At 48.8% G+C, this 20,188-nt stretch overlaps 1 protein-coding gene across 2 annotated transcripts in view; it reads left to right on the top strand.

Annotated features, from left to right (window-relative positions):
- Positions 1-19,350, top strand: part of scpep1 (serine carboxypeptidase 1) — a 50,326-nt gene extending 30,976 nt beyond the window's left edge. Inside the window, exons 10-13 of one of the 2 annotated variants that reach the window (XM_063030709.1) lie at positions 9,360-9,473; positions 10,808-10,945; positions 18,470-18,633; positions 19,155-19,350. In XM_063030709.1, coding sequence (XP_062886779.1) covers positions 9,360-9,473; positions 10,808-10,945; positions 18,470-18,633; positions 19,155-19,214 — 476 coding nt within the window. In that variant the 3' untranslated portion in view covers positions 19,215-19,350. The other variant, XM_063030710.1, reaches the window with a different exon arrangement.
- The last annotated feature ends 838 nt before the right edge of the window (positions 19,351-20,188 follow it).

The raw sequence follows: 20,188 nt of genomic DNA, 5'->3' as shown, positions 1-20,188 counted from the left end.
ACTTTAAAAAATCATAGTGCAGTGTGATATCACTGCACCTCCAAGAGCAAATGCAGAAGTTGGCTCTCATGCTTGTGTCTGTGGGTGGGGATAAGGGCATTATTGGGATCAGTAAGATGCACCAAAAGTCCCCTTTCTGCCTACGGTCTGCTAAAAGAGGTGTCCCTGGCCATACGTACTGTGGTAAAGGTGGAAGGGGTCTCCGTGTTGATAGAGGCGGTGTCAGGCCCCATACACAAGGTGGCCCTCTATAACGTGCACCTTCACCTCCAGCAAGCAGACCTCCTCCCTCAGCTGTGTTCTTTGGGTGGGGTGAGGTTGCCTGTCACCCGTATACTGCTCAAGACAAGCGGAGGTCATTTTGAGCAGGGGTGTACTTTCCATCCTAAGGTATTCACGGAGCTGGATTGGCTGGGGCATGCTGAGGGGTACTTTCATGTGTGGCACCGGAGGGAGCATTACAAAATTCGGTGGGCAACCGGCCGGCCATGTGGTCTTGTCTGCGAAGAGTCTGGGCACATTTGTAAGACTTGCCCTAAATGCCAGGCAGCCAACTCCACAGGACTTCCCCCTCTCCCCCCCCGCCCGACCCAATGGCAGGGGTGGCAGGGACGAGCGTGGCGTGGTTGGTGAGGAGGGGTGGGTTGAGGTAAAGGGCTGGAAGGCCAAGAGGAAGAAAACAAATCTCCAGGCTTCTCCACTGCAGGAGAAAGAACCAGGGCCTCTCCTTATCCCAGCCTGGAGGACGTGAATCTCTCTGCAGCTCACCAAGGGCCTGGAGAAGCCGTGAAAGGAGGGAACCCAGAGTCCCTCGGAAATGAAGGTCACAGGACTTCCCCACGTCGACTGACAACAAGGAAGAGGTGCGTATCCTCTATCTAAAAATAGGGAACCAACTGAGGGGAAGATTTAGCCCTGCAAAAGGCTGCATACTTGGGGCACGTCGCCCTGGAGCAGGAAGCTGGTCCCATGACTCAGGAACCATCCGTGGAAAGAGACTCGCTCTCAGCCGAGACAGCGTCTCCTGAGCTTGTAGCCTCTTGTTTGATGGGTAGCCCTGCCGAACAGGGGTTGTCTAACGGGGCATGGAGTAGAGTGCTCGGATCGTGCACCTGCTGGGGAGGGGATTAACACTGATGGACATGGAGTTAGTTGTGGCCGGGGGAGGGGGAGGGGTCACCTGTGGGGTTAGACTGTAGCCTCTATAGAAGCAAAGTTCCCTTCTGGAGGTCACTGGGCCCCAGTGTCCAATGGATCTGGAATACGGGATCAACGTACTCACTGAAGGAGTGGATTGCCAGGGTCACGATAAGTGGGGAGGTTGCTACTGCTTCGTGTTACCTCCCCTGCCCCCCCCCCAGGGATGGATAACCGAGGTGACACGGATGCAGAGGTGAGTGAGGCCGAGGACTTTGAGAAGGCCGATGGAATGCCCAAACCAGGGAGAGCAGAGGGCCAGTCCTGCCCTGCCTCAGGAACAGGCTGTGGGTGCTATTACCAACCCAGGAGGGCCAGTCCTGCCCTGCCTCAGGAACAGGCTGTGGGTGCTATTACCAACCCAGGAGGGCCAGTCCTGCCCTGCCTCAGGAACAGGCTGTGGGTGCTATTACCAACCCAGGAGGGCCAGTCCTGCCCTGCCTCAGGAACAGACTGTGGGTGCTATTACCAACCCAGGAGGGCCAGTCCTGCCCTGCCTCAGGAACAGGCTGTGGGTGCTATTACCAACCCAGGAGGAGCGGGGTCCGGGTCTCCTGAGTCCTGAGATTGATACTGGACCTGCTATTAAAGAATGAGACAGGGCAGGTGACAGAAGTTTGTGTAGGTGAACACTTGGCATCCAATGATCACAATACCACTAGTTTCAAATTAAATATGCAAATAGATAGGTCGAGTCTTTGATTCTAAATTGGAGAAAGGCCAATTTTGATAGTTTCAGAAAGGTTCTGGCAAGTGTGGATTGGGACAGGCTGTTTCTGGAAAAGGTGTACTTGGTAAGTGGGAGGCCTTCAAAAGTGAAATTTTGAGAGTACAAAGTGTGCATGTCAGAATAAGAGGTAAAGATAACAGATATAGGTAACCACGGTTTTCAAGAGATATTGAGGCTTTGGTTAAGAAAAATAAAGAAAGTGTGTTGCAGGTATGAACTAATGAGGTGCTTATGCAGTGTAAGAAATGCAAGAGAACACTTAAAGAAATCAGGAGGGCTAAAAAAGGCATGAAGTTGCTCTAGCAGACAAGGTGAAGGAGAATCTTAAGGAATTCTGTAGATATGTTAAGAGAAAAAGAATTGCAAGGGACAAAATTGGTCCTCTGGAAGATCAGAATGGTGATCCACGCGTGGAGCCAAAAGAGATGGGGAGATCTTAAATGAATTTTTTGCATCTGTATTTGCATCTGAGGAGATGGATAGAGTCTATAGAAGTCAATGATAAAGGATGAGGTCTCAGTGTACTTGAAGGCACATGATAAAATAGGCCATAGTCAGCATGGTTTCCTCAAGGAAAATCTTGGCTAACAAATCTGTTAGAACTCATTAAAGAAATAACAAGCAGGATAGACAAAGGAGAATTCGTTTATGTTGTGTACTTGGATTTTCAGAAGGCCTTTGACAAGGTGTCACACATGAGGCTGCTTAACAAACTACGAGCCCATGGTATTACAAGAAAGATTCTACCGTGGATAAGGCAGTGGCTGATTGGCAGGAGGAAAAGAGTTGGAATAAAGGGGGCCTTTTCTAACTGGCTGCCCGGGACTAGTGGTGTTCCACAGGGGTCCTTGTTGGACAGATTTTTTTACATTATGTGTCGATGGTTTGGATGACGGAATTGATGGCTTTGTTGCAAAATTTGCAAACAATATGAATGTAGGTGGAGGGCAGGTAGTTTTGAGGAAGTAGAGAGGCTACAGAAAGACTTGAACAGATTAGGAGAATGGGCAGAAAAATGGCAGATGGAACACAGTGTCGGGAAGTGTATGGTCATGTACTTAGGTAGAAAAAAATGAAAGGATTGACTATTGTCTAAATGGAGAGGAAATACAAAAAAACTGAGGTGCAAAAGGACTTGGGAGTCCTTATGCAGGATTCACTATAGGTTAATTTGCAGGTTGAGACCGTGGGGCAGCAAATGCGATGTTATAAAACCCTGATGAGGCTTCACTTGGAGTATTGTGAGCAGTTTTGAGGCCCCTTATCTTGGAAAGGATGTGCTGAAACTGAGGAGAGTTCAAAGGAGGTTCACTAAGATGATTCTGGATTGAATGGCTTGTCATATGAGGAGTGTTTGATGGCTCTGGGCCTGTACTCACTAGAATTCAGAAGAATGAGGGGTGACCTCACTGGGCATCAAATGGTGAAAGGCCTTGATAGAGTGGATAGAAACATAGAAAAACTAGAGCACAATACAGGCACTTTGGCCCACAGTGCTATGCCAAACATGTACATACTTTAGAAATTACCTAGGGTTACCCGTAGCCCTCTTAAAAGACCCTATCGTATCCACCTCCACCACCATTGCTGGCAGCCCATCCCACGCACTCACCACTCTCTGTGTAAAAAAAAAAACTTACCCCTGACATCTCCTCTGTACCTACTTCCAAACACCTTAAAACTGTGCCCTCTCATGATAGCTATTTCAGCCCTGGGAAAAAGCCTCTGACTATCCACACAATCAATGCCTCTCATAATCTTATACACCTCTATCAGGTCACTTCTCATCCTCCGTCACTCCAAGGAGAAAAGGCCGAGTTCACTCAACCTATTCTCATAAGGCATGCTCCCCAATCCAGGCAACATCCTTGTAAATCTCCTCTGCACCCTTTCTATGGTTTCCACATCCTTCCTGTAGTGAGGTGATCAGAACTGAGCACAGTACTCTAAGTAGGGTCTGACCAGGGTCCACATTACCTGTAATATTACCTCTTTGTTCTTAAACTCAATTCCACAATTGATGAAGGCCCATGCCTTCTTAACCACAGAGTCAACCTGCGCAGCAGCTTTGAGTGTCCTATGGACTCAGACCCCAAGATCCCTCTGATCCTCCACACTGCCAAGAGTCTTACCATTAATACTATATTCTGCCATCATATTTGACCTACCAAAATGAACCACCTACCTCTTCCTGTAGATGCTGCCTGGCCTGCTGCGTTCAACAGTAATTTTTTGTGTGTGTTGCTTGAATTTCCATCATCTGCAGATTTCCTCGTGTTTGCACCTCACACTTATCTGGGTTGAACTCCAGCTGCCACTTCTCGGCCCAATTTTGCATCCTATCAATGTCCCACTGTAAACTCTGACAGCCCTCCACACTCTCCACAACACCCCCAACCTTTGTGTCATCAGCAAATTTACTAACCCATTACTCCACTTCCTCATCCAGGTCATTGATAAAAATTATGAAGAGAAGAGGTCCCAGAACAAATCCCTGAGGCACACCACGGGTGTCCGACCTCCATGCAGAATGTGACCTGAATACAACTACTCTTTGCCTTCTGTGGGTAAGCCAATTCTGGATCCACAAAGCAAGGTCCCCTTGGATTCCATGCCTCCTTACTTTCTCAATAACCCTTGCATGGGGTACTTTATCAAATGCCTTGCTGAAATCCATATAAACTACATGTACTGCTCTACCTTCATCAACGTATTTTGTCACATCTTAAAAAAATTCAATCAGGCTTGTAAAGCACGACCTGCCTTTGACAAGAGAGAATGGTGGGGCAGTCTTAGACCAAGGACACATCCTCGAAATAGAGGGACATCCACTTAAAACAGAGCTGAGGTGGAATTTCTTTAGCAGGAGTGGTGAATCTGTGGAATTTGTTGCCACAGGTGTATGTGGAGGCCAAGTTTTTATGTATATTTAAGGCAGAACTTCACAGATTCTTGAATGGTCAGCACATGAAGGGAAACAGAGAGAAGGCAGGAGACTTGGGTCTGAGAGGAAAATTGGATCAGCCATGATGAAATGGTGGAGCAAATTTGATGGGCCAAATGGCTAATTCTGCTCCTATATTTTATGGTCTTATAACAGCATCAGCTTCTTGGACCCTAAACAGATTACAGAGGAGGAGGTGCTTGCTGTCTTGAGGCAAATTCGGATGGTTAAATCCCCAGGGCTTGACAAGATTTCCCTTGGACCCTGCAGGAGGCAAGTGCAGAAATTGTTGGGGCCCTTCCAGCGATATTTAAATCATCTTTAGTGACAGGCGAGGTACCAGAGGATTGCAGTATAGCCAATGTTGTTCTGCTATCTAAGAAAGGCTGGAAACATAAACCGGGAAATTATCGGCCAGTGAGTCTGACCTCAGTAGTGGGAAAGTTATTGGAAGGTATTCTAAGGTACCAGCTATGAATAATTGGATAGATAGGTACTGCTTAAGGATGGTCAACATGGCTTCACGTGTGGTAAGTCATGTCTAACCAGTCTTGAGGAGTTTTTTGAGGAAGTTGCCAGGAAAGTTGATGAAGGTATTTGACAAGGTCCGACATGGGAGGTAGTCAAGAAATTCAGTTGCTTGGCATTCAGGATGAGGTAGTAAATTGGATAAGACATGGGCTTTGCAGGTGAAGCCATAGAGTGGTAGTAGAGTGTTGCCTCTTTGACTGGAGGACACGTGGATCAGTGCTGTGTCTGTTGTTGTTTGTTATCCATATCAATGATCTGGATGATAATGTGGTTAACTGGATTGGTAAATTTGCAGATGACACCAAGATTGGGGATGTAGTGAACAGCGAGGAAGACTATCATGTCTGTCAGTGAGATCTAGACCAGCTGGAAAAATGGGCTAAAAAATGGCAGATGAAATTTAATGCAGAAAAGTGTGAGGTCTTGCACTTATTTAAGACCAACCAGCGTAGGTCTTACACAGTGAACGGTAGGGCACTGAGGAGTGTGTCCAAACAAAGGGATCTGAGAATACAGATTCATCATTCATTGAAGGTGGCAGCACAGGTAGGTCGAGTGATAAAAAAGAAATTTTGGCACATAGACCTTCATAAATCGATATATTGATTACAGGAGATGGGATGTTATGTTGAAGTTGTGTAAGGTTTTGGTGAGGCCTAATTTGAAGAATTGTGTGTAGTTTTGGTCACCTACCTACAAGAAAGATGTAAACAAGGTTGAAAGAGTACAGAGAACCAATTTCCCCCAGGATCAATAAAGTATGACTATGACTACTATGAAAAGAAAATTTACAACAATGTTATATGGAAATATTGAATAAGTTAGAAATGTAGAAAATTGGGAGAAAATTTGATAGTAGTATACAAAATTATAAAGTGTATAGATACTGTAAATGTAAGCAGGCTTTTTGTACTGAGGTTGGGTGGGACTACAACCAGAGGTCTTGGGTTAAGGGTAAAAAGTAAAACGCTTAAGCAGAACATGAGGGGAAACTTCATTCAGAGGGCCATAAGAATGTGGAACGAGCTGCCATCACAAATTCTGCATGCTAGCCTGATTTCAATGTTTAAGAGAAGTTTGGACAGGTACATGGATGGCAGGAGTATGAAGGGCTATGGTCCTGGTGTAGGCCGATGGGAGTAGGCAGGTTAAATGATTTGGCGTGAACTAGAAGTTTGAAGGGCCGGTTTCTGTGCTGTTCTTCTCTATGACTCTATCACTTGCCAATGACCAATGGGTGCACCTGCCTGGGATCGTGCAATCCGTTCACACATCCCTTAAAAAGAAGTGGGAAGTCATGACAGAGCGACGCCGTTTCTGTGAGTTCCTGAAAGCCCGGTAGGGGTGGATAGGCGCAGGGTAAGGAGGCCTACTCCCACTGGCCTGGGTGTTGGCAAGAAGACGTAGTACTTTCATGAAGGTCAGAGTAGTGAGTAATATCAATGGCGACAGGGAGATGTACCACGGATTCCACCATCTCTCGGTCCTTGGGGAACGGAGATATGCAGTGAGCTTCCTGCAGAAAACACACACGTTCCAGGAGACAAATTCACCTGGGGCCAGCCGGATTTACTGAAAGTAAATCAGCTCAAGCCAGGCTGCCTGCTGCATCTCGCCATGTGCTTGGGTGATGAACCATTATACTTTGTTAATGTGCATGTCCCTGTTTTGGGAGATGGCTGTGCTGTTGGCTACTTTGAGGTAAGGGTGTCCTCATGGCAGTTGAGCATCAGTGCAGCTGCTTGGATCTTTCGACTTGGTCGACGAATGGTGGAACCTCCATTCTGACTCCTGTGCCTGAGGTTTGCAACTCAACCGACTACAAATTTCCAGGACACATATCTGCCACGTGTCGGCGGCCTCCATTCTCAGACCACTGCCTGGTATGGATGAATGGTCATTCTGTCTGTTTTGGGAAGCGTGGAGGGGAGAGCACAGGGCTTTCGGTGGGTCTGACTCTTTTGCAAGGAATACCTCATCCATCCGTCCTGTGAGGTAGGCCTGTCAGTTGCCTTTCTCTCTCTCTCAATCAGGAGATGGCATTTGACAGGGTGAATCATAACTAATTCCTCAGGAGTCTGCACGTGTTCAGACTCGGATCACGTTTTCTTGCCTGTGTCCGTCTGTTGTATGCTGCCACTCTTGACAGCACCCATTTGCTTCATGAGGGGGCTGTGTCAGGGCTGCCCATTGTTGGGGCAACTGTACTCTGTGTAGAGCCTTTCCATTGCCACCTTCAGAAGCCGTTGACAGATCCGCTTCTTCGCGAGCCGGAGATGAAGGTAGTCCTTTCAGCTTATACCAGCGATCTCCTCCTTACGATCACTGACCCTGTTGTCCTACAGAGGAAGCAACACTGCCAGCAGATCTCCTGAGCTGCGTCCTCTGCTAGGGTCAAGAGGAGCAAGTGCTCTGGTCTTTTAGTGGGTCAGTGGGAGATGGAATCCTCGTCAGAGCTAAGACCATTTATGTGGAGCACCACGCACCTCCTCTGTCTGGGGGTGCACCTCAGATCCACTGTGGAGACTCAGCAGGCAAGCTGGCAGGACCTAGATTCGAAAGTTACTGCCTGGTTGAGACGCTGGTCGGGTCTACTCCACGTAATCTCATATTGGTCATTAATCAGCTGATAGCCTCCATGTTTTTGTACCGGCTGGTCACTTTAGTCCTGCCCACTCTATTTGTCACCAAAACCCAGAGGAAGCTGGTGGAGGACTGTGAGGCAACTGGAGGCATTGGGTCTCTGCTGTGGTCCTGTGTCTTCTGAGTGAGGAGGGCATCAGTCACTGGTGTGCACAGGGACCCAGCTAGCAGCTCAGTGCTTCAGGACCCTGCATAGATACATGTTCACTGAGCACTCTCCGAGAGTCGACACGCTGGGGGCATTGACATCGGCTGGGTTTGTGGCTCCCTGAGGGAAGCATCAGTCGTTCCACGATGTGTGAGCTGCCACAGGTCTGGGATAGGGTCTCCTATAGTCAGAGAGCGCCTGCAGGAAACAGCACGCGGGGCTGTGGGGGAGGTGGTTTCACATCCTGGCACGACGGGTGCGGGTGGCTCCGACCACACCAACCCTGCTCCACCGTTGGCACTTGTGGGACCCAAACCCCAAAATCTCCTTTGGGAGCTAGTCCCACACTCCCACACAGCATGAGCTGCCTCCTGGAGTTACCTGCTGTGCCATTCTGTGATGTGCCAATGCTCTCTTGCACACTTTTCACTTCTTTGCCCCTGCCTGCTGTCTGGACACGCTGTGACAGTTCGTCTTCCCATCAGGCGGTGAGGGAGATCCCCAGTGTTAGTCTCTCTATGCAGGAGTCTTTCCCCGGTACATTGGGGACTTGGGGTGGATGGTGCTGCACTGGGCACTACTGTGTAATAGAAATCTGAGCAGGTTCACTGATGCCCCACCCACGTGTCCTGTCTGTGGATCGGAGGGGTCAGTGGTCCATGTCTATGTGGAATGTGAGAGGTTGCAGCACTTGTTTGAATAGCTGAAGGGGCTGCTCCTCATGTTCTGCCAGTACTGCAGCCCCACGGTCCTGGTATATGGGCTGGTAGTAAGTGGGGGGGCTGCTCAGAGGATGTCCTGGTGGGCTTGCTCTTGCACCTGGCCAAGATGGCCATTCGCAGGTCCAGTCAATGAGATATCGAGGGTTCTGCCCGATCTGACCACAAGCCCCTCTTCCAGAGCCACATACACACCAGGGTGAGGGTGCATGTGATCGTGGGGGTTCAGTGGGGAATTTCCATGAACAATGGCCCCCAGGGAATTGAGTGCATTAAAAGTGGTAATAACTGTACTTTAACTTGAATTCACTATTGTAATGCTTAACCTTTGTATGTCTTTTGGGTCACACCGTGGGAGAGGGCGGTACTGAGGGAGGGTCACACTATGGGAGAGATCAGTACGAGTCCCTCCCCCCAGCACCTACTGACGACACCTGTGTCTCTCAGTCAGCCTGTTTCAACGACATGTGCACCCCCTGCAACATCGCAGCCTGGCAGAACTGATGAACGGACCAATAAGGAAGAAGCTAAAGATCATCCCAGACTTCGTAGAGTGGGGCGGTAAGGGGTGGAGGAAGGGTGCTATGGGTGAGGGGGTGCTGGGGTGGGAGGAGGGGGAGTTGGGAAGTTTTGAGATTGGTTGGGGAGATTGTTCAGGTGGGTGGGTTAGGAGGGGATGTTCAGATTGCGGTTGGTGTTGGGAGGAGGGTCGGGTTGGGAAGGGAAGGGTTATGGTCATATTGGGGAAATTGAGGCTGGTGTTGGGAGGAGGGTGGGGTTGTAGTTGGGTTGGGGAGGGATGGTTGGGTAAAGTTAGGATTGGTGTTGGGAGTAGGTTGAGGTTGTATTGGGATTGGCTTTAAGAGGAGGTTCTGGTTGAGATTGGTATTGGGAAGCAGTTGTCGCATTGAGAGGAGTTTGAGGTTGTGGTTGTATTGGGATCCGTGTTGGGAGGAGGTCGCGGTTGGGATCCGTGTTGGGAGGAGGTCGCGGTTGGGATTCGTGTTGGGAGGAGGTAGCAGTTGGGATTATGGTTGGGAGGAGGTTGCAATTGTTTAGGGACTGGGATTGGAAGGGGGTTGTGGTTATGTTGGGATTGGTGTTTGGAGGTGATTGTGATGGGATTATGCTGGGAAGGAGTTTGTGATTCAGTGTGGCGTTGGGAAGAGGTTGCAGTTGTGTTGGGATCATGGTTGGGAGGAGGTTGCGGTTTGTTGGGTCTGATTGTTCAGGATACCATGGGGTCTCCAACCTCTAGACCCGATTCGAAGATATTGGGCCTCAATGTCCAGATTTACTGACTTTGGTCTTCTTCCAAAGACTGAGCGACACTTTGCACCATGTACTGATGATTGAAACCTGAGTCATTAGGGGCAGATACGTTTGTAGATGAATGAGAACACCATTGGAGGTTCACTGAGATGTGGACAGACAGGAGAGAAAGAGACATTGATAGTCCAGACAGAATACTGGGAAATGGGATTTAATCCAGATATGTGTGAAGTGGTGAAACAAGGTGAGGGAATGTGCTGCATTGGGGGGGGTAGAGGATCTGAGCAAGTGTGTGTCCAGAGGTGTTCAAAGGCAGAAGGACAGGACAAAAGCCTCACTGAATAGTACGGCCACAGAATACATGGGCAGGAAGTATACACGGCACTAGACCAAACTTGGAGCACTGCCTACCCTACAGGGTGACCTACCAACACTGGTGCTGAGGGGAATAATGAGGATGTTGCGGGGGTTTGTGTGAGGGAATGTTCTGCCACACACAAGGTAGATGTGGTCTAAAGCTCTTGGCTGTGCTATAACATGGGCGGGACTGCCCTCTGTAATTGAGATGGGAGGATGGCATCTGATCAGAAACAATTTTAATAGAATGTTCTCTTCCATTAAAGGTCAGGCCAATGAGGTCTTCAGAAATATGGAGGGTGACTTTATGAGGCCGGTGATTGACACAGTGGATCAATTGTTGGCTGCAGGTGTCAACGTCACGGTCTATAATGGACAGCTGGACCTGATTGTGGACTCATTGGGTAAGGCTGTCCCTGCCTTTCCCCACAGGTCTCTTAAGGAATTAGCAGAATGGCAGTGTCACTTACCGTAACATCTGCCCCTTGATACACCCCCTCCTGTGCGCTGCGTCCTCTTTCACAGACTGGTGTTAGTGTCTCTCTGCTAGGTGTCAGTGCCTGTAGCCAGTTGGCCTGTCTCTCATTACACCAACTGCTGCCTGTATGGCACCAGGAACTCATGAGTAAGAAGTTTGCTGGGAACAAGCTCTAGAGCATAGCTGGTTTGGGTATTTGATCCTCCACAATATTCCACGTGGGAATTTAAACTGGAGGTGGCAGTGTTTTTTTTTACAAGGTCGAGTTGCAAGCTCGACATCAACCCGGCACGGATGGAGAGCACGCTCGGGAGCGGTCTGTCACTGGATTGAACTCGAGCACCTCTGTTCTTGAGCTGGCACTGATCTCACTGCGCCACCAGCCGACCTGATGGCCACACTTATATATAGCTTTATATGTTTCACTGAGGTCACCTCTTACTCTGTGAACTGTAAAGGAGACAGTCCAAGTCTGGGTATTCCAGGAACATTCCTTGTGCTCCTTGGGTTGTTTTTCCTTCCTTAGGATCTGTATGCCCTGGAGAACTGAGGCAGACGTCTCTTCTCAAAACCTCGTACAATAAAGGCCAGATTAATATCTGCCTCCCTGTCTGTTACTGCAGTTGCTTTGTATCTTTCAGAGATTCATGTACAAAGGCATCCTCGCTCCTATAAACACCATTTCAAATAATCTGCCCCTCAAAAGGAATAGTGAGGTAGTGTTCCTGATCCACTCACAAATCTGATGGCGGAGGGGGGGCTCTTGGTGATGGATGCTGATTCCCATTTGAGGGGAGGGTTGTGGGATTGATACAGAATTGTGAATAGATTCACACACCCCACCCCTTTCTTCTCTCTGTCTCTCCGTCTCTGTGTTGTCAACACACAAAATGCTGGAGGAACTCAGCAGGTCAGGCAGCATCCGTTGAAATGAATAAACAGTCGACATTTCTGACTAAGCCCCTTCTTCAGGACTGGAAAAGAAGAGGCAAAAATCCCAGAATAAGAGGGTGGGGGGAGGGAAGGGAGGTGATGAATGAAGCCAGGTGGGTGAGAGAGGTAGGATGAAGTAAGAAGCTGGGAGGAGATGAGTGGAAGAATGTGAAGGGCTGGAGAAGGGAAATCCGATAGGAGAGAAGAGTGGGCCAGGAAGGTGGAGGGGCACCAGAGATGATAGACAGGTGAGGAGAAGAGGTAAGAGGCTAGAGTGGAGAATAGAAGAGGAGGCAAGGGGGAGGGGAAGAATTACCAGAAGGAGAAGTTGATGTTCATGCCATTGGGTTGGAGGCTACCCAGACGAAATATAAGGTGCTGCTCCTCCACCCTGAGGGTGGCCATGGATCAATATGTCGGAAAGGGAATGGAAGTCGGAATTAAAATATTTGGGTACTGGGAAAATTCGTTTTTGGCAGATGGAATGGAGGTGCTGGACAAAGCTGGAGAGAGTCCAGAGGAGGTTTGTGTGGGTGATTCCAGAATGAAAGGGTTAACACATGAGGAGCATTTGGCAGCTTTGGAACTGAATTGAATTGGATTGACTTTATTACTTTTACTTACATCCTTCATGTACATGAGGAGTAAAAATCTTTGTTATGTTTCCATCTAAATATGCAATGTGCACTTTATAGTAATTTGTAATGAATAGTATGTACAACAGGACAGTCAGTATATCTTAGAAGTGCAATCGTATCAGCATGAATTAATCAGACTGATGGCCTGGTGGAGGAAGCTGTCCTGGAGCCTGTTGGTCCTGGCTCTTATGCTGCGGTACCACTTCTGCAGCATAAAAGATTGGTTGGGATGACTCAGGTCCCCAATGATCCTATGGGCCTTTTTTACACACCTGTCTTTGTAGATGTCCTGATTAGTGAGAAGTTCACATCTACAGATGCGCTGGGCTGTCCGCACCACTCTCTGTAGAGACCTGTGATTGAGGGAAGTACAGTTCCCATACCAGGCAGTGATGCAGCCAGTCAGGATGCTCTCAAATGTGCCCCTGTAGAAAGTTGTTCAGATTTGGGGGCCCATACCAAACCTTTTCAACCGTCTGAGGTGAGAGAGGTGCTGTTGTGCTTTTTTCACCACATAGCCGGTATGTACAGACTAAGTGAGGTCCTCGGTGACATGTGTACTGAGGAACTTAAAGCTGTTCACCCTCTCAACCCCAGATCCATTGATGTCAATAGGGATTCGTCTGTCTCTTCTCCTGTAGTCTATAACCAGCCCCTTTGATTTTTCGACATTGAACTTATAGAACATAGAATAGTACAGCACAGTACAGGCCCTTTGGCCCACATTGTTGTGCTGACCCTCAAACCCTGCGTCCCATATAACCCCCCACCTTAAATTCCTCCATATACCTGTCTAGTAGTCTCTTAAATTAACTAGTGTATCTGCCTCCACCACTGACTCGGGCAGAGTATTCCACGCACCAACCACTCTGTGAGTAAAAAACCTTCCTCTAATATCCCCCTTGAACTTCCCACCCCTTACCTTAAAGCCATGTCCCCTTATATTGAGCAGTGGTGCCCTGGGGAAGAGGCACTGGCTATCCACTCTATCTATTCCTCTTAATATCTTGTATACCTCTATCATGTCTCCTCTCATCCTCCTTCTCTCCAAAGAGTAAAGCCCTAGCTCCCTTAATCTCTGATCATAATCCATACTCTCTAAACCAGGCAGCATCCTGGTAAATCTCCTCTGTACCCTTTCCAATGCTTCCACACACCTGTCCAGCTCTCGGCTCCATCCCTCCCCCTCCTGTCTTCTCCTATCATTTTACATCTCCCCCTCCCCCTCCAGCTTTCAAATCCCTTACTCACTCTTCCTTCAGTTAGTCCTGACGAAGGGTCTTGGCCTGAAACGTCGACTGCACCTCTTCCTATAGATGCTGCCTGACCTGCTGCGTTCACCAGCAACTTTGATGTGTGTTGCTTCCTATAGTGAGGCGACCAGAACTGGACACAGTACTCCAAGTGTGGCCTAACCAGAGTTTTATACAGCTGCATCACTACATCGCGACTCTTAAACTCTATCCCTCGACTTATGAAAACTAACACCCCATAAGCTTTCTTAACTACCCTATCCACCTGTGAGGCAACTTTCAGGGATCTGTAGACATGTACCCCAAGATCCCGCTGCTCCTCCACACTACCAAGTATCCTGCCATTTACTTTGTACTCTGCCTTGGAGTTTGTCCTTCCAAAGTGTACCACTTCACACTTCTCCGGGTTGAACTCCATCTGCCACTTCTCAGCCCACTTCTGCAACCTATTAATGTCTCTCTACAATCTTTGACAATCCTTTACACTATCTACGACACCACCAACTTTTGTGTCGTCTGCAAACTTGCCAACCCACCCTTCTACCCCCACATCCAGGTCGTTAATGAAAATCATGAAAATTAGAGGTCCCAGAACAGATCCTTGTGGGACACGACTAGTCACAATCCTCCAATCTGAATGTACTCCCTCTGCCTTCTGCAGGCAAGCCAATTCTGAATCCACCTGGCCAAATTTCCCTGGATCCCATGCCCTCTGACTTTCTGAATAAGCCTACTGTGTGGAACCTTGTCAAATGCCTTACTAAAATCCATATAGATCACATCCACTGCACTACCCTCATCTATATGCCTGGTCACCTCCTCAAAGAACTCTATCAGGCTTTTTAGACACGATCTGCCCTTCACAAAGCCATGTTGACTGTCCCTGATCAGACCATGATTCTCTAAATGCCCAGAGATCCTATCTCAAAGAGTCTTTTCCAACAGCTTTCCCACCACAGACGTAAGGCTCACTGTTCTATAATTACCCGGACTATCCCTTCTACCTTTTTTTGAACAAGGGGACAACATTCGCCTCCCTCCAATCCTCCGGTACCATTCCCGTGGACAACGAGGACATAAAGATCCTAGCAAGAGGCTCAGCAATCTTTTCCCTCGCCTCGTGGAGCAGCCTGGGGAATATTCCGTCAGACCCCTGAGATTTATCTGTTCTAATGTATTTTAACAACTCCAACACCTCCTCTCCCTTAATATCTACATGCTCCAGAACATCAACCTCACTCATATTGTCCTCACCATCATCAAGTTCCCTCTCATTGGTGAATACTGAAGAGAAGTATTCATTGAGGACCTCGCTCACTTCCACAGGCTCCAGGCACATCTTCCCACCTTTATCTCTAATTGGTCCTACCTTCACTCCTATCATCCTTTTGTTCTTCACATCATTGAAGAATGCCTTGGGGTTTTCCTTTACCCTACTTGCCAAGGCCTTCTCATGCCCCCTTCTTGCTCTTCTCAGCCCCTTCCTAAGCTCTTTTCTTGCTTCCCTATATTCTTCAATAGACCTATCTGATCCTTGCTTCCTAAACCTCATGTATGCTCCCTTCTTCCACCTGATTAGATTTTCCACCTCACTTGTCACCCATGGTTCCTTCACCCTACCATTCTTTATCTTCCTCACCGGGACAAATTTATCCCTAACATCCTGCAAGAGATCTCTAAACATCGGCCACATGTCCATAGTACATTTCCCTGCAGAAACATTATTCCAGTTCACACCCGCAAGTTCTAGCCTTATAGCCTCATAATTTGCCCTTCCCCAATTAAAAATTTTCCTGTCCTCTCTGATTCTATCCTTTTCCGTGATGAAGGCCATTGAGGGAGAGGATGTTTTCTTGACAACACTGTGTCGGGGTGATAACTTCTTCTCTGTAGGCTGCCTCATTATTATTTGAGATTAGGCCTGTACTCACTGGAATTTAGAAGATTGCGGGGTCCCGGGGGTGGAGAATCTCATTAAAACCTATCGAATGTTGAAAGGACTAGGTAGGATGGATGTGGAGAGAAAGTTTCTTATTGTGGGTGTTACCCAGAACTAGAGGGCACAGCCTCAAAACTGAGGGGCAACTCTTTAGAACAGAGGTAAGGAGGAATTTTTTTTAGCCAGAGAGTAGTAAATCTATGGAATGCCCTCCCACAGTGTCCGGTGGAGGCCAAGTCCATGCGTATGTTTAAGGCAGAAGTTGATCGTTTCCTAATCTGTCAGGGCATCAAATGATATGGCAAGAAGGCAGGTGTGTGGGGTTGAGTGGGATCCAGGATCAGCCAGGATGGAATGGCCTAATTCTGGTCCTATGTCTTAAGGTCTTAAAGTGGTCCCCCAACTTATGACAGGTTTCACCGATACAGAGGAGGCCGCATTGGGAGCAGCAGATACAATAGACAATCCCAGAAGATTCAGAGCTTAAGTGTCTCCTCACCTGGAAGGACTGGTTTGGGGTTCTGAATGGAGGTGAGGGAGGGGATTATGGGCAAGTGTAGCACTTTGGCCTCTTGCAGGGATAAGTGCCAGGAGGGAGATTAGTGGGGAGGGGTGAATAGACAAGGGAATCATGGAGGGAGTGATCCCTGGGAAAAGTGGAGAGTGGAGAGAAAGGTAAAGATGTGTTTGGTGGAAGGGTCCTGTTGAAAACGGCGAATGTGGAGAATGATATGTTGGATGCAGAGGCTCATGGGGTGGTAGGTGAGGATAAGAACTCTATCCCTGTTAAGACAGCGTAAAGATGGGGTGAGCGTGGATGTTCAGGAAATGGAGGGGATGCAGGTGAGCGCAGCATCAATGGAGGAGGAAGGGAAACCCTGTTCTGTGAAGAAGGAGGACATTTCTGATGTGGGAGAAAGAAAGGAACTGAGAAAAGGGAAAAGTGTTTTTACAGGAGACAGGGTGCCGAGAGGTATAGTCAAGATAGCCATGGGAATCGCTAGGTTTATAAAAGATATTGGTAGACAGTTTGTCTCCAGAGATGGAAACAGAGAGACAGAGAAAGGGGAAGGAGGTGTCAGGAATGGACCAAGTGAATTTAAGGGCAGGGTGGAAGTTGGAGGCAAAATTAGTGAAATTGACGACTTCAGCGTGGGCGCACGAAGCAGCACCAATGTAGTCAGCAATGTAGTGGAGGGAGAATTGGGGAGCGTTACTGGGGAAGGCTTGGCAATGGGCTGTTCCATGTAGCCAACGAAGAGGCAGGCATAGCTGGGGCCCATGTGGGTGCTTGAGTCTGCAGAAAGTGGGTGGAGCCGAAAGAGAAATTGTTGAGGGTGAGAACAGGCTCTGCCAGATAGAGAAGGGTAGTGATGGAGGAGAACTGGTTGGTGTGTTGTTGACCAAGAAGTGGAAGGCTTTAAGGTCATTTTTTTGGAGGAAAGAAGAGTGGGGACTGGATATCTACGGTGAAAATGAGGTGGTCAGGGTAATGAAAGTTAGTGAGGAGATTGAGAACAAGAGAAGTGTCATGGATGTAGGTGGGAAGGGACTGAACTAAAAGGGACAGAATGGAGTCGAGGTATGTGGACACGTGTTCAGTGGGGCAGGAGCAGGCAGAGACAATAGGCCTAACTGGACGATCCGGTTTATGGATCTTGGGTAGGGAGTAAAAGTGAGCAGTGCGGGGTAAGGGAATTATGAGTTTGGTGGCAGTGGATGGGAGTTCTGAAGAGTTGATGAGGTCAGTGATGGTGTCAGAGACAATTTTCTGATGGTCCAGAGTGGGGTCCTTTTCAAGGGGTAAGAATGAGGAGGTGTTAGGGAATTGCCACCTGGCCTCAGCAGGGTGGAGGTCAGTCCAACAGCAGCTCCTTTGTGGGCGAGTTTGATGGTTAAGTCTGGGATTGGTGTGAAGAGAGTTGAGGGCAGTGCTTTGTCGTCTTTCAGTGGGGTAAGGTTTGAGGAGGAGAGAGGAGTACTGAAGTTGAACCGGATTATGTCTCATCAGCAATTAGAGATGAAAAGATTCAGAGCAGGTAGAGAACCGGAGCGGGGTGTCCAAGAAGAGGAGGAGGGTTGGAATGGGAGAAGGGGTCATCAGTTCAGGGTGGAGAATCCTTGCCAAAGAATTAGGCTTGGGGACAGAAGTGACGGAAGAAGAACTTGGAGTTGTGGTGGACTGAGGTGCGGATGAAGGGGACAAAAGTGAGACCCTTGCTGAGGACAATGTTGCACCTCAGAGTGGGGAAGGGCGGAGGGAATGGCGAAGACACAGCAAGGATTAGAGCTGAGATCCAGATGGGAGGAGAGTTGGTGGTGTTCGAGGGGAGGGGAAGGTTGAATGTTCGGGAAAGGTAGGGTGGGAGGAAGATGGAGGCTCTGAAGACCCAAGAGGTGACAGGAGAACTTGAGTTACCAGGATTGGGGAGTAGTGGTGGGAGAGGGGAGGCCAGGGCCCAGTGGCAATGAGGAAGGTCTCGGCCTGGAAGTGGGGACAGCTGAGGTCAAGGCTGGAGCTGGAGCTACAGGCCACATAATCTGCAGTCTGAAGGTGGCAGGGTTATTGGAACCAGGGATAGCAATGGTGGGATTTTCTCACTACCCTTCCCTCTGAATGCGCTCTCTCTCTCTCACTGTCCACTCTCACTTTTATCTCTCTCTCTCTCTCCCCCATCGCGGTGTAGGGCAGGAGGCGTGGGTGAGGAAGTTAAAATGGCGGGGTCTGCCAGTTTTCTCCAGCCAGCAGTGGAGACCGCTCTACACCAGGTCTCACCCCACCAATACAGCCGCCTTCTACAAGCACTACCGTAACTTTGGCTTCTTCTGGGTGCTGAAAGCAGGTCACATGGTGAGTCAGAATCGAGGGACATCCATTTAGAACAGAGATGAGGAAGGATTTCCCTTGCCAGAGTGGCGAATCTGTGGAATTCATTGTCACAGGCAGCTGTGGAGGCCAAGTCTATGGGTGTATTTAAGGCAGAGGTTGATAGATTCTAGATTAGTCAGGGCATGAAGGGTTATGGGGAAAAGGAAGGTGCAGGAAATGGATCTGCAATGATGAAATGGCGGAGCAGACTCGATGGACCAAATGGTCTAGTTCTGCTTTTTTTTAAAACTTTATGACCAGTGAGTGGAGCGTTGGCCACCCCTGCCTCCCTCTCCAGGGCTGGGGTGATGCAGGAGCTGCAGGGTCAAGCAGAGTTGGTGGGGGTGGTCCTGAGGGCAGGGGGGGCAGCTGGCTGGTGTTGGGGTGGTTCTGTGGTGGGTATCTCAGTGTGTCAGAGGCTGGAGGGGGGATCAGGACAGGATGATTTGTGACAGTGGGGTGATTGGGCTGATTCCACGGTCACGCTATGTTTTGTCTTTCAGATCCCAGCTGACCAACCTGAGATGGCTCTGCAGTTGCTTCGGGTGGTGACCGGACAGTGACTGGGAGAGAACATGGGACAGAACATGGGGGAGGGACAGTGAATGGGCCTGGAGTACTACTGGCTGTCAAATGAAGTCATGAGAGGAAAGGCTGGTCCCCTTTTACTGATCCCATTAAAGGCAACTGCTGACTGTCCACCCGTCTGCCGTCTGTCTCTGCACTGGTAGGGATCCCCCTCTGGTCTGGTTGTCTCTTGGAATTGAGTGCCCACACCATGGAGACTCAGACTGGGGGTGAATCGTTCCCCTGAATGGCCCAGGAGAGGTACTGGGGTATCCCAAGTTGGGGTGTAGGATGGGGAGGTCACTGTCTTGGCTGTTCAGAATCTGTCTTCATCCAAGGGTGGGGATACTCAGGAATTCTGTCTTTAACTGAAGGAGGGGAACCCAAGAACTCTCTGCCCTGTCTTGGTGTGGTCAGGGCACCTGGCAAACCGGATCTCAGTAGGGGTTGGAGCAGGAAGCTGTACGGGTTAAGGATGAGCCGAGAGTGTGTGAAATGTAGGGAATGTATAGGGGCTCTGGCCTCTGAACTGATCTAATGATCCTCATCACAGTCAGTGTGAGCGTAAACCCCACTCCCCAGAGGACTGGCTCACATCTGGTCAGGTCCTGTTTCACATAGGAGGCTATTCGGCCCATTGAGTCTGTGCCCCCACCTTACCACGCTGAGCATCCACACTTATTCCATTTACCAGAATGTGGTCTGTAACTGTCTCTGTCTTTTTGAGGTTAGCTTTATTTGTCACATATACATCAAAATATACAGTGAAATGCACTTTCAGGTCAAATTAAATCAGCAAGGATCATGCTGAGGGCAGTCCACAAATGTCTCTGTGCTTCCAGCGCCAACATAGCATGTGCACAACCCATTGACCCCTAACTCTCTACCCACTGACCCCTCTCTGCCCACTGACCCCCAACTCTCTACCCACTGACCCCTCTCTGCCCACTGACCCCCAACTCTCTACCCA

Source organism: Mobula hypostoma, chromosome 22, assembly GCF_963921235.1.
Source record: "Mobula hypostoma chromosome 22, sMobHyp1.1, whole genome shotgun sequence".
NCBI lineage: Eukaryota > Metazoa > Chordata > Chondrichthyes > Myliobatiformes > Myliobatidae > Mobula > Mobula hypostoma.
Note: the sequence above shows the minus strand (reverse complement) of the source record. Positions and strands in the feature narration are given on the sequence as shown.